The following is a 15099-nucleotide window of genomic DNA, read 5'->3' on the forward strand; positions in this document are numbered from 1 at the left end:
CTCACATGCTGGAAAATCATTTTCAAAAAACTGAGTACCATTTTAAATTTTGGCAATTTTTATCTGAAGGGCTACTATGTTATACCTATACCACCTTAGCTTTCCATAACGTCTCTTGCTATAGTGAGAAGAAAGAAGTCTCTCTCTAACACCCTACCCCCATGATTCATGCAGGCAAACCCTGAGTGGAGACTGGTGTCTCCACTGCCAGCTAAGCTCCCTAAATAATGTGCAGTTCCCTGAGCTCTATTTCACTAGTGAAAAAAAAAGAAATGTCAAATCTATCTACAAATCAGAAATATATCTGGCTATGAATAACAGGAACAAAGTCAACCAAAAAATACCTAACATTTTTAAAATACCCCACTTATGTAGCAGCCATAAGTGAATATTGATTCTTTAACATGACTAAGTTAAATTCAAGTATTTCCTTCCTCAGAAATTCAAGTCCACCATTGGCTGTCATCCTACCCATTGAACACAAAAAGGCCACTGATCCCAGACAGTCACCTACCTCAGTCAATTTGCAAGCAAAGTCACATCTCGATAAGCCAAATGGATCAGGGTGCAACTCACCAGCAGAGGCGGTCCCAAGCACCACTGGCTGTGTCCTTGCAACACTGACATCCCAGATACCATCCCTGTGGCCGATATACTCCTTTACAAGCTGGCAGACAGCCCTTGATGTGGTAGTCTTAAAGCTGGAGACAATCTAAAATTAAGAGGGGAAAGAGCATTTTTAAACATTTACTGAAGTGAATTTTTCTAAGTTACAAAGGAAAAACAAAAATAATCTCTTGAAAAAAAGCATAAATCACTTAATCACATATTGTAAACACTAAAGGAACACAATAAAAGCATGGACAGAACTGAAATGCCTTGCATAGTAAGTCAGGCTCATTCAGCTGGGTATCACAGAGAAGGAAGACTTCCCCACTTCACTGGAGTCAGGTAAGTAATTCTTACTACAGAAAAAGGCATAGGTAGGCATTTTAAGTCACTCTTCCACAAATATGAAACATCAGACAAAATTTCCAAACTATTTAAAAAAAAAACAAAGAGCTAGCTAGCCAACCAGACATGAAAAAGGAAGAATACCCGAACCATTAATATTATTGTGCTTCATGAAAATCTTTCAATTTTTTTTCTGTTTTTGATCATTTACACCAATCATATTTTATCAGAAGGGAAAAAGAGCCCGTGCTGGGAGAGGAACAAAAGACGACACTTTTAACAGATGAGCAGGTTTGTTTTAAACTGTTTATTGAGCACTTGCTCAAAGCCAGGCACTGCACTAGATGGAGGAACAGAGCTGAACAACACATGGACTCCTGGCCTTTTGGAAGCGCACAGTCTAATGGGAGTCAAACATGAAAACAATACAGACAATGAGGTACACACATAGGAAGATATTATCTCATATAATGATATACAACAAACAATTCTCGTTTCCTCTTATAGGAAAAATAAAATGAGTGAGGAAGAAACTAAAAAAGATGTCTTTGAAATTTGGTTTTTAAAGTGCTCTTAGATAAAAGAAAACCTTCTTAGCTTTTAAATAAATCAGAATATTGTAGATTATTCAGAATAATGAAACCATAAAACCAAGTGAAAGTCAAACATTGATGGCATCATACAACTTCAACACTAGTTTAGCAAAGCCCTAAAAATTGTGTTTGAATTTACTCTTAAATAAACACAAAAATGCACAATCCATTGTTATGTCAATTCAGGTATGTGCCATTCAAAGTATTTCCCTGATACAGTGAAAGACTAAAGCAAAATACTTGAGGAAGAATCCGACATTTTTACCAATAATACACAGATTCCGTCTCAGTTAGTTTAAATTTGACAGATAATATAAAAGGACTTGCTTAACTTCATTTCTTTCTGAAGGTGTTACCTATTCAATCCAGCAAAATGATCTCTCCACAATTTAACAAAGTGTTTTTGCTTACATAAAATGTTCTTTAAATACCAAATATCACAATATTTTAGTAGAGAGTGAAGTTAAAGACCACATACAACTTTCCCCATAGTAACTTGTAGTAAATTTCATTTTCCAACTCTCTCACCATTTCTAATATAAATAATAGTATTATAAGAAACCACATTTTTCACTTATCCCCTTCCTACAGTAAGAACAGAGGGGTTATCACTACCACCATGAGAGTCCAACTATATTCTTAATGTTGTAAGCACAAGATAATGTGCTGTTTATGAATATTGTAACATCATCTCATGTGTATCTTTCCAAAATGCCCACTATATTTTGACCATCTATTAACTTTAACTCTTTCTTTAAAACATTGACTTAGTCACAATCAAAAAGAGGCAACAAAACAGACTGAATTACTTAGAAGAAACATTCAAACTTTACAGTAAAGCAGCAGAATAGCAACTAAATGATGCTTAGGCCTATTATCCTAAATCATTTCAACTAAGATGCAATCTAAAGCACTTCTGAAAAAAATCAGAAAGGGTTTGGGTTTTTTTCTTTTTTTTTATTTCTACAATGAAAGATACTTTATAAAAATACTGGTTAACAATTTCACAAGTTTCTTTAAAGTAGTTTGCAGGTTAGACTATCTTACCTCCCTCCCAATGTAGCATTAGAAATACACCATTAGCCACCCAGGAAGGGGAAAAACCTCTTCTGGGTTTACTTAATACACTTGTGTTCCCACTATCTCACCAAACATGCTACTTGCCTTTCATGGCTCTGAGTCAGAAGGAAGGAAAGTAATGAATCTAGATTGTAGCATTTTTCTTGTTGCATTCATGCTTAGCTTTAATACCAAGAATCCATGCTGTAGTACAAATCAGAATATATTCTGTTACCAAATTATTTCTTCAATTTTCAGATAATGTTATTTCTTAAGATGAGTACACACAGTGTGCAAATGCTATTAAAAATCATTAGTATAATATGTTTCTTATAAATTCATATGAATTTCTAGTCCTAAAATGACTAAGTCTCTAAATATCTCCAATATATTTTTTAAAGCAGAGTATTATTGTACATATCCTTACCTTTGTCCAAACCTTATTTTGTATTGCTCATGGTAAAGGATAATTTTTTATGATTATTTCTTCCTCTACTTCAGAAACAATCAGAAAGTTTTAGAATTCTAAGATTGCACATTTTATACATACAACTGTTAAGCCCCAGAATAAGCAAAGTCATTCAAGATAATGCAACAAGAGATCAAATGAGGAAAAACATAATTTCACACTTTATTTTGAAAAAAAGGTTAAATTTATTAAAAATTTCAAAACAATGAGGGCTAGATAATAAGACCCCCCAAAAAAAAAACAAAAATTAGCAACTTACATTCTAGGTGCTATCAAAGCAAAGAGTAGAAAATGTCAGCAACACTATCTCTTTTAAACAATAATTACCAAAAACTTCTAAATAAGAAGAAATAATAGAAACACTGATTTCTCCCTATTCATTATAAGTAATGTCACTGTAGATGTCATGCCATATAACTTTAAGTTCAGAGAACAAATTGGAAAAATAAAAAGCTAACAGTAATTAACTATGCAATCATAGCAGATTTCAACTTTTCCCCTCAGGGTTAGCCAAAGGAATGTACATTCACCATGAGTAGGTAATTTATCTTACACACTCAAAATACTCGCAACTAGAGATGCACACAAATATACCTCAAAACATTGCTTCATCATAGACAGTGACTTCCAAACAATTAAATCCTTACCATTTCAACATCAGCACAAAATACTTTAAAAGCTAAATTCCCTAAACTTATGCCCTTTATTTGCCTCAGAGACAGACCTTTACTTCCTCATCTTTCTCATACAAGATTTTTTAAAAGATAATGGTAACTTTAGCCCAAACATAATTTTAATTATATCTATTTATTTGCTTTCTCCAACTCAGAGCCTTTATGTCAAGCCAATTAAAAACAGAAAATATATTTTTCCTCTACAGACAATATATTTACTAATATATAACATATTGATCTCAGTAAATACTAGAGTTACTCAGTGTCTATGTGTCTACTTTCTTTAGTCTCTTAACATGATATTCTTTTAAAGATTAAGTTTTCCTAGAAACCAGACATTTATCTTTTTCTATTACACATTTCTAATTGGAAAATATGCAATTTAAAGTACACATCTGCACACCTTAAACACCACATGACTGGTTCGAGAGCCAGAGCCCTGCATACCTTGCTGGTTGAAGCCTTGTAAGTGGTCTTTAGTTTCTGAGAAAGCTGACTGGTACTGTGACTGGCTGTAGAGACAGAGAATCAACAATCAAATACAATCAAACCACCCAAGGACCACAGCATTGCAAAGTGGATCTTTGTCTTACACAGAAAGAAAGTGAAAGCAGAAGGGCCTGTTTGCCCACGATAACATGGATCTCAAAGAGGAGATGGAACAAGGACCCAAGCACCTTGGTTTATTCATCTAGACCACACCTGAATTATATATTTTTCTAAAGTTTTGCTGAGAGCAAAAAAGAAAGTGAGTTAGTATCCTTCACTAAATTCCAAATTTACTTGGTAAATGATCTGTAAGAGAATACTTCAGAGGAGCATTCACCTTACCTTTTGTTTTGAGCTGGCCCTTACTCAGTTCTGCTCCATCAATCGCTTGTCCTTCAGCAGCTAAACGTTCATTAAGAGTATCAATTTCTCTCCGCACTAAGAATGAAAAAAAATTTTTCAAAAATGTAAAATTTTTTTATGCTTAAATGTTCACCACTTCTAAAACTTGTACACATAAAAGACAGAAATAATACTAAAAAAGCAAGATCACAAATTTCCAATAACTCAAGACATCATTCCAGATACCAGTCCAAAAATAAAAACTCAGGCAGGTGTGGTGGTGGACACCTTAATTCCAGCAACTGGGGAGGCTGAGGCAGAAGGATCACAAGTTCAAGGTCAGTCTCAGCAACTTAGCAAGTCCCTAAGCAACTTAGTGAGAGACCCTGTCTCAAAAAATAAAAAAGATTGGGAATTTGCTCAGTGGTTAAGCATCCCTGTTCAATCCCTGGTACCAAAAACAAAATAAAATAAAATAAATCTCTTACACTCTTGCTACCCCATGAAGACACAACTCTTAAGGGTCTCCCAGCAGAGTACCTGCATTTCAACATTGTTTTTTAACATAATTCCTTTGTGCTTTATTCTGTATACTTAAAAATATTATGATACTGTCTGAAATTTATTGAAATAGTCTACCTGAAGACACAGCAAATGAGGAAAAAACACAATTAACAGTATGTAATTAATGGTGTATAACACCACATAATCTCCAAGTAACAATCACATATAAGAAATATTAAAGTTCCTGAAGAACTAGGAATTACAGAATAATGGGGTGTTAGGACATTTAAAAGGCAGGACTCCAGGAATAAAGAACAGGATAAGCAAAGAAAAAAGAAAGAAATATGGATCCTCAAGAGCAGACCTGCATGACCACACTTTTATTCATACTGGGGAGCAGAGAAGAGACTGGGCCAGGGAAGCAACAAGTTTAAGGACACAAAGCTACTGATGTGATACACCTGGTCCACATCTCAATAACCTACATCCTTGCCACAACACAATGCAGCCTCCTAGGACTCTATGAGGAAACTGGTAAGGTCAAAACTAAGCTAAGGGCTGAAGGCTCTATACCACACCCTATCGGAACAACTTAAACTTTATCTTAAGGATAGTAAGGAGCCACCAAAACTAGAAGTGCTACACAATGCAAACTCAAAGTGCCTTTCAGTTTCAGTAATTTGTAATCAATCATATAGTTTGTTTTATGGTTTGGGGAGTGAACCCATGGCCTTGTGCATGCTAGGCAAGCACTATAACACTGAGCTACCCAGTCCCTTTTTCTATTTTATTTTGAGACAGGGTCTCACTAAGTTGCCCAGGCTGGCCTTGAACTTGCGCTCCTCTGCCTCAGCCTCCCATAGCTAGGATTATAGCAAGTGTCACCATGCCCAGCATAATCCTATAGTTTCCTGAACAAACTACATGAATTTATAAAATACATAAGGCCTTAGATCACAATGGAAACTCATTAATTTGAGTTGAGTGCTAAAACTCTATCTAAAAATCAGACAAACAAACAAAAAAAAACTCTTAGAATTAAGATGCCGTACGTGGCACCTACTTGGAATCACTTTTCCTCTACAAATTTTCAACATGAATTTTAAAAAAAGAAAAATCCAGTATTAAAACATTATATATTTTCCAACAGCAAAGTCTGAGTGACACAGGATTATATTCTCACTACTTATCTAATCAGTTATTTAGTTATAAAGTGAACAACAGTTTAATAATACAAATGCAGCGTGTTAATATTTCATTTTTGGAATCAACTTGTAGATAAACATGAAAGAATGAATAATAGTTATACTGGAATAATAAAAATTTATAAACATTAACTCTATGAAGTTTAGTTCCTAACATTTCATAATGAAACATTATTGCAATCAGCCTTCACTGTGCAGATCTAAAACTAGAAGTAAATTACATATGTTTACAGAAATAATCACAGAAGAATTAAAAGTGAAAAATGCAAAACACAGTTTCCTTTAAAAAGTTCAATAAGGTCAAGGAAAATGGCAGATATCTTTTTTCTCCTTTTATTGATATTTTGTAAGTATATGTAGACATTACTTCCAAACTAAAAATGAAAAAATAAAGTTAAGCTAATTAAAAATTTATGTTTAATAGGTTAGGTACCATATGCATTTTAGGAAATCTATAAATGATGGTATAGTAAAAACATGCATCAAAGTCATCTCAATTTACAGTATACTTGGTGAGGAAAAATAAAATGCATTTATTTCTTATGAAATTTCAACTTAGATTGATAGATATAGTAGGCTGAAAAACGGGCCAGAGGGCTCAATTTGAACACATCTTTATGAATGGAGGACATGCAGAAGGCTGGGTCAGACAGACAACAAGAGATTCCATCACTAAGGGAAGGTCCTGTGAGCCAAGTAGTATGGCAAGGGAACTGAATCCTGTCACATACCAAAAAATAGGAAATATTCATCCCTAGAGCCTCCAGAAGGGAACACAGCTCTGCCAAGACCTTGACATTAGTGAGAATCATGTCAAACCTATATGACTCTAAGATAATAAATTTTATTTATTTTAAGCCACTGTTTGTTATAGTAAAATTGAAAATTCATACAGTGATGAACACCTATCCACAAATTTTACTCTCAAGATTTCTACACACAGGTACAAAGTTATAAAAGTGTATTAAGGGGCTGGGATTGTAGCTCGGTGGTAGAGCACTTGCCTAGCACATGCGAGGTACTGAGTTCAATCCTCAGCAACACATAAAAATAAATGACTAAAATAAAGGTGGGGTGGGGTTGTGGCTCAGCAGTAGAACGCTAACCTAGCACGTGAGAGGTGCTGGGTTCAATCTTCAGCACCACATAAAAATAAATAAAATAAAGGTACTGTGTCCAACTACAACTAAAAAGAATAAAATAAAAAATTTTTAAAAAGTATTATGTCCATCTACACTAGAAAAATATATTTTTAAAAGTGTATTAAGAGATACTCACATTCTAAGTTTTCAATATAAAGGTTTTCAAATTCTCTTTCTATTTGACCAAACAGTTCCAGAAGTGTGGTGCGAACTGAGGAAGGTAGTTTAGAATCCTGTAGAAGAGAAAGATTTAAAAATAAATGAATGAATGAATGAATGAATGAATGTGAAACTCTAATACCAAGTACCAACATACTTTTTTCAAAGTAAATATCTTTTATCCTAAACTCTTATTTTATATAATATTGAATTCTATTTCTTATACATAACATGTTTACAAATTTTAAAGTGTTGCTCAGTGGTAGTGTGCATGTTTAGCATGCACGAGGCACCATTCAATCCCCAGCAACAAAAAAATTTAAAAAGCTTCAAATTTCCACAGAGAAAACGATAATCAAATTGTATAAATGGCTATATAGGGTAATATGAGATTTAAAAACAATTGCTTCTTCAAAATAACGTAATTTTTCTTTTACAAGATAAAAGCCTACCTATTCAAAAATCTTCCAAATTTGTAGAGAAGGCAATACCCATAGGTGAAATTATATTACAAATAGCCTTTAAGCTCTATCATATGCTATTATCAATGTATTTTAATACGTGCTTTATCATCTCATTAACATCCATTGTACTTCAAGCAAAATCAACTAGGTATGTCCTATAACTACTTAATTCCTAAAGGACTGTTACGAAGAGGGAAAAAAGGAAAATCTCACCTATAAGAGCAAAATGTCTATTAGTTAAGTGAAAACATTAACTTTTAAGTTCCCAGTTGGGCCACATTCTTCATGCCTTTGCATATCTTCTCTCACAACTCCAGTCTCTGTCTAAAAGTCAAGGGAAGGCAATGGGAAGAAGCAACATCTCAGCTGAATTTTAAGTAGGGTCAAATGAGTGAGCAGCATCGTAGACACCAAGTTAAGTATACAAAGCATTTACTTTTCCTGAACATTGCTAATAAGTAGAAAATTGTTGGATATCATCTACACTCTAGTCTCCAGGGTAGAGCCTACAAGGGTCCTCCACTCACCCCAGCATTCAAGAATAATTCCCCTCCAAAAATTCTCAAGAAATATTTCTAAAATAATGTCCCAATATTTAACCGCTATCAGTGTGATTTTCCAAGAAACTTCTCAAATTTATGTATAGCACAGATTTTAGCAAATACATCAGTTATAAATTTTTACAAAAGATATGCTGTTTAATAAAATTCCTTCTTGGGTTAACTTTTTGTTTGGTTTTGTTTTGTACCAGGGATTGAACCCAAAGGCACTTAAACACTAAGCCACATCCCCAGTCCTTTTTTATACTTTTATTAAGAGACAGGGTGGCACTGAATTGCTTAGCCTAAGTTGCTGCGGCTGGCTCTGAACTCAAGATTCTCCTGCCTGAGCCTCTAATTACTCTGCTGGGATTATGGACATGTACCAACGTGTCTGGCTCAGGTTAACACTTTAGGAAGATAAACTTTAGAGAAAATGATAACATTTTAGCAATATGAGTTTTGTATTAATCACATATTTCTCATATAAATTTTGTAAAACAACTTAAAAATATTTACATGTAAAGCCACTAATTTAAAATTTGAATCTGGCAGAACTGGTAATCTCAACATCCCTCTAAAATGTAGATAAATAACATGAAAAAAACTTAAAAATTACAATGGAAATGTAAACTAAGCCAAAGAGGAAATCCCAATAACCACAAAATACAAAACATGAGCTTGTACTGAGCTGAGAAGTGCATTTAATATTTATTTGACCTGCCTCAAGGTCTCTGTGTATTCTACTCACTTCCTCTGCTGGAACAGTCTCTCCTCCCAAATGTTACCTTAGAGAAGCCATTCTGACTCCCATTCAAGGCCACATCTATTTTACATACACCAATTTCTATTCACCTATACCCATAATGTTTTAAAACCTTTATTATGCATAATTTCCTTGAATATCAAATACCTCTTAATATAAAAGCAACTGGTAGAGAAAACAAGGCTGAGATGCATTTTGGTAAACAAATCATTAACCCCATTTTATCAGTTCTCCTTTTTTGTGCCATTTAATATCACAATCCCTGAAATAGGTGTTCAACTTTTGGCCCCAACTGAGAAAATTCAAGACAGGAAAGCTACTATGATTAAGTAAAGCTTTTAAATGAATTTGCACTTTATCATATCAACACTGACATACACCTGAAAAAGTAGTACAGATATGCAAAAAGTAGCTCTTCAAGCCACGGGCAATGTGGCATACAGGTGGGTAAAGACAGAGACTCAGCAGACCTCTGTAATGACAAGACTCCCACAGATTAGAAAGCACACAAATCACTGCCTTCTAAAATACTTCTGACTTACAAATCTAATATGTAGAAAATAAAACCTAATATCTCATTCAGACTAATCTTCACTTTTTTTTTTTTATTCTGCTCTCCTACAACTGAAAGGGCATTATTACATAAGTTGCCTAGACAGTGATTACACCTACAATTCAATTTACTGGCAATCAACAGCTCTATGTTCTAATCATTCTACTTTTACCTACCATGCCTACTGCATGCACCAAACACATCACTCTCTACCCTCCTGCTGCAAAAGGAAAGTAGAGCACCTTACACTGGCCACTAACAGAACATGCTGGTTGGTCCCACTCCAAATTACTGGCACTTATTCAACAAATAAGTAGTGTCCAGGTGAGAGACACAAAGAAGGCTATAGAGCAATAGAGGACTAAGTTGTTCAGAATTCTGAATTATCTTCATAAGCGTTACTGTGATATGCAATTATCTCCTTGTATTACATCACAATGGAAGACAAGAACACAAGAAGGCCAGGAAAAGAACGCATTTATATTTACCCTGTGTGGAAAATAACTAGAATATACCAGCAAGAAGTTGCAGAATTCTCACTGCTAAAAGTGTAAGTAAACCAAAAAAAAATTTTTTTTAATTTTTTAAAATTTAAAAAAAAAATTTTTTAATTTTTTTAAATCTATCTTAGACTGTTTACCTGCACTGTCCAATATAGTAGCCACCAGCTCAATTTGACTGCAAACGTCAATATAAAATCATTAAAATTTTTTAAAAAGTAAAATTTCAGGTTCTAAATCACACCAGACACTTTTCAAGTACCCAACAGTCACAGTTAGCATTGTTACTCCCTTATAAAATAACACACAGCACATTCCCACCATCACAAATTCTCCTACATAGCTCTGGTTTCACTCTCTTAAATGGCTGAATTATGTCCCCCAAAATTCATATGCCAAAGCTCCAAGCCTAAGGACCTCAGAATGTGACCATATTTCAAGGTGGAGTCTAAAAAAAAAAAAAAAAAATAGGGTTTTTACAGAAGTAACTAAGTTAAAATGCAATCACAAAAGTGGCCCCTAATCCATTAGGATTGGTGTCCTTATTAAAAAAAAAAAGGAGATTAGGACATGCAGTGAGGAAAGACCACACAAGGTCACAAGAAAAAGGTAGTTATATCTATAAGCCAAGTATAGAGGCTACAAGAGAAACCAATCCTCTCTACAGCTTGACCTAAGATTTCAGTCTCCAGAATTGTGAGAAAATAAATTTCTGTTGTTTAAACCACCTAGTTTGTGGTACTCTGTTACAGTAGTTCTAGCAAAGTTATACAATAAGAATACCAAAGTTATTTTTATGATTTTTATTTCCATCATTACATTAAAATATAATCATTTTTTTATGGAAAATAGAACTTGGCATAAGTTGACCCTCCACATCTGCAAGTTCTACAACCCTGGATTCAAACAACTACAGATAAAAACCATCTGAATGGAAAAAAAAAAAAAAAAACTGCATGTGTATAGAATATAAACAGACTCTTTTTTTCCTTGTCATTATTTTCTAAACAACACAGTGTAACGACTATTGACATAGTATCTACATTGTCTTAGTTAATTCATCGAGATGATTTATTAAAGTATACAGAAGGTTACATGCAAATATTGTAAATAAGGACCATGTATTTTGACATTCTTGGGGGGTCCTGGAACCAATCCCCCAAGAATACTGACAGATAACCACACAAAAACTAAATTTGCACTGATTATTTACTTTATGGCAGTAGCTACGTTGGGTTCTGTGTAGACACTACTGCCCTTTTGGAGGCTGTAGCCTAGAAATCCCAATCATGAAGTTATCAGCAAGGTTTTAACAAGACCCAATATTCACAAGAACCAATTTCTCAGATGTCTTATTTTCCTGCAGCAGTGTGTCTAGTGAATTAATTATAGTTGTGAAAGAATAGTTATAAAATTACTATTTATATACACACATAAGCACATATATCTCTAATAATTTATTTTCATATAATTAACATACCTTAGACTTCACAATAACAATCTTTAAAAACTCAAACATTTGCATCATCTATAAAGAAACTAAAAATATAAGCAAAATTTATCAATATGGTATTAATGCATTTAATCAAAGGACAGTATACTCACTATAGCAGAGATAAAGATAAAGTCAAATTAAGTTACTAAAAGAACTAATTACAGTGCTAGGGCTGTAGTTCAGTGATAGGGCACTTGCCTAGCACGTGTGAGGACTGGGTTTGATTCTCAGCACCACAAAAAAACAAATAAAATAAAGGTATTGTGTCCATCTACAACTAAAAGTATTTTTTCAATTGTTAAAAAAAAAAAAGACCTAATTCCAAAACCTCCTCAAAGAACAAAAATTGCTAAAACTATGATCTTTTCTCCAGATAAGAAAATGCAAAACTATACTGTCAATTAACCTGCACAGAGAATAAAAACTAATTCGTACTATCACACTTACTTCTTTTTGTTAAGTATTATCAATACATTAACCCAGAAATCGAATTCTATCTCTGTGTATGCTATTGTGTTTGACAGTAATTTTAGTGGATTCATTTGGGGAGAATTTTGATAAAGTTTTGATAACCCAAACCATTTTTTAGAAGCCTATATGTATTTGGCTATATTTATAACATTATAAACATGATCAACCTCTTTAAAATAAGGTACTGATCAATGTTAACTCACCTGTCCTTCCAGCATTTCTCTTGGTAGTCCTGTCCTCTCCTGTTCTGAGCTGTTAGTTCTTCGTATGGAAAGGCTATGTGATTTGCGCTTTTGTTTTGCTTGGCGAGCAGTTGAACAACTTCCGCTTTCTGTGGGCATTACTTCTAAAAGGTAGTATCCTGGTCACTCCTGCAATAAGCTAAAAAACAGCAGAAAAAATGAGTACTTTATTTCTGATAAAGAAAAAACTGAAATAAAAAACTGTGAATAAGATAATTACTAGTTTTAATTACAAAATTCCTTACAATGATTAATATTTGTATATAATTTACCCCACAACAGATTAAGGTACTTTAAGGTAGAGACAACAGTCCTTGTTAAAGAGGTACTTTTAAATCAAATTTCATAACATTTTTTAAAAATCAGATAGCATTTAAAATAAAAACAACTCTCCCTTAATGCAACTTCCTCCAGACTTAAGTCTACTGCCCCACAAAGACAACCAACTCTAATTGCATATTCTAACCTATAGTACATTCTAGAGTAATTCAGTCCAAAAGAAATATAAGCTATATACATAACTTTTAATTTTCTAATAGCCACATTCCAAAAAGTAAACACATGTGAATTTACTTTTAATGATTTATTTAACCCAACATATCTAAAATATCTTACTGTTGATATAAAAAACATCAATGGAGTTAAAAACGGAACTCAGGGGTTGAGTGCTTGCCTAGCACACACAGGCCCTGGGTTCTATTCCCAACAACACAAGAAAAAAGAAGAGGAGGGTTATTTTATGTTGTTTTTATTATTACTTCTTCAAAATTCAATGTGTATTTTATATTCATAGCACATGTCAATTTGAACTAGTCACATGTGATTAATTTATTCAAATCTCTAAATAATTTGAACATTGTAATTTACCATTTGCACACTTTCTACTTGTCTTCTGCTATTCTATTACCCATTCCTCTTATCAACATAATTATATCACCATATTAACAATATTTTAAATAGTATGTTTACACCTTACACCTTTTTCTACTATAGATTAACCTGTTCTGAACATGACCTACTTATTTTTTGCTATAACTGATCCCTCCTCCTCTAAAGACAAGCTAACACCACACCACTTCATGTAAAAGCTGAGAAAGCAGCACTACCTTTCCCCCCAACACTGAGTAAGGCAAAACAGGATACATCCATGACCTCTAAAAAACCAACATGCCCCAAAGTATCTTGATTCAGAAAGGGAAGTTGGCCTAAGTCCCAACATTGGAGGAATGTTTGTTATATTAAACGCATATAACAACTTGATAGGAAAACATCTTTAAAATAATCCTAAGGAGTATATAAACATCCATATTCTAAGCAGACAGCTAAAACTGTGAGTGCAACAAGGTTTGAACCTGAAGACAAGACTTATTCTAGTATCCTGCCTTCTTCCTGACTCCTCAGACACTACCAGACTCTTGATAGAAATTCCTAGAATGCTATCCCTTTCTTTTTAAATGGCTTTCACTTAGCAATTATAACACTTCCAAACTTTATTACAAATGATTTATGCAAACTATACTATTTTAAGATCATCAGCTCTCTTTTCCTTTTAAACAAACTCAATTGTTTTGAAGGGGGAAAGTCTGTTCAAACATAAAGAAATATTATAACAAAAATAGGATGTATTCACAAAAAAAATGTTTATGTCTTTGAAATTAATAACATGATCAATGAGAATCTTTCCTATTTGGTTTATTAAGCATTCTAATTACAATCCTATTATCAAGATGGAAATATTTCTTTACACAAGAGAACACATTGTAAGCTCAATCCATTTAGATTATTTTTAGAGTACTATCATTAAAATAATAGAAATCAATAAAAATAACCTTAGCATATAAGGAAGATTATAATTCATTCTTCTAAACAGTACTATATGAATGTGCATTGTTTGCCTTTTATCATATGCTATTTAGAACTCTCACCAATATATCATGTTATTAAAATTTTTACAGCCAAACCTAACCCAAAAATATTGTGAGAAATATAGAAAACAGTTTGCCTATTACTTATTTAAAAGTCTTTAAAAGTTTTAACTCACTCATAAAGCTTTCAATAGCTCTTAACCAAAACTTTTGTGTTAGTTTTGAAGTTACCATTTTACTATAAATAGCAGGATTACCTTTTCTTAACTTTCTATTTTGAAATATTTGCAGATTACAGAAGTTACAAAGATGGTACCAAGAAGTTCCATATTTCCCCAATGGTTACACCTTAAATAGTATAATTTGATGATCAATTTGTTTATCTGTTAATCTTGTGGATATATCAGTTTGTTACATAAATTTCTGTAAATCCTACCATAATCAAGATGCAAAATTTCCCATCTCTATAAAGAGCACGCTCATGCTACTGATCAGTCATAAACACCCTTCAGAGCAACATCCTTAACTCCTGACAACTACTAATCTCTATACCCTCCGCAGAATTTTGTCATTTTGAAAATGTTATGTAAATGAAATCACAGAGTTAAGTGCCT

At 33.3% G+C, this 15099-nt stretch overlaps 1 protein-coding gene across 3 annotated transcripts in view; it reads right to left on the bottom strand.

Moving 5' to 3' along the window:
- Wdr37 (WD repeat domain 37) overlaps positions 1-15099 on the bottom strand; it is a 71002-nt gene that overhangs the window by 42885 nt on the left and 13018 nt on the right. For all 3 annotated transcript variants that reach the window (XM_046432047.2, XM_046432049.2, XM_046432046.2), the window contains 5 exons: positions 12582-12759; positions 7568-7664; positions 4581-4676; positions 4197-4261; positions 577-712 (listed from right to left, as the gene is read on the bottom strand). In XM_046432047.2, the coding sequence (XP_046288003.1) occupies positions 577-712; positions 4197-4261; positions 4581-4676; positions 7568-7664; positions 12582-12719 (532 nt within the window). In that variant the 5' untranslated portion in view covers positions 12720-12759. The remainder of the gene's footprint in view (positions 1-576; positions 713-4196; positions 4262-4580; positions 4677-7567; positions 7665-12581; positions 12760-15099) is intronic.

Source organism: Marmota monax, unplaced genomic scaffold (genome assembly GCF_021218885.2).
Source record: "Marmota monax isolate L192 unplaced genomic scaffold, Marmota_monax_Labrador192_F-V1.1 WCK01_AAM20220418_F8-fsc00071, whole genome shotgun sequence".
NCBI lineage: Eukaryota > Metazoa > Chordata > Mammalia > Rodentia > Sciuridae > Marmota > Marmota monax.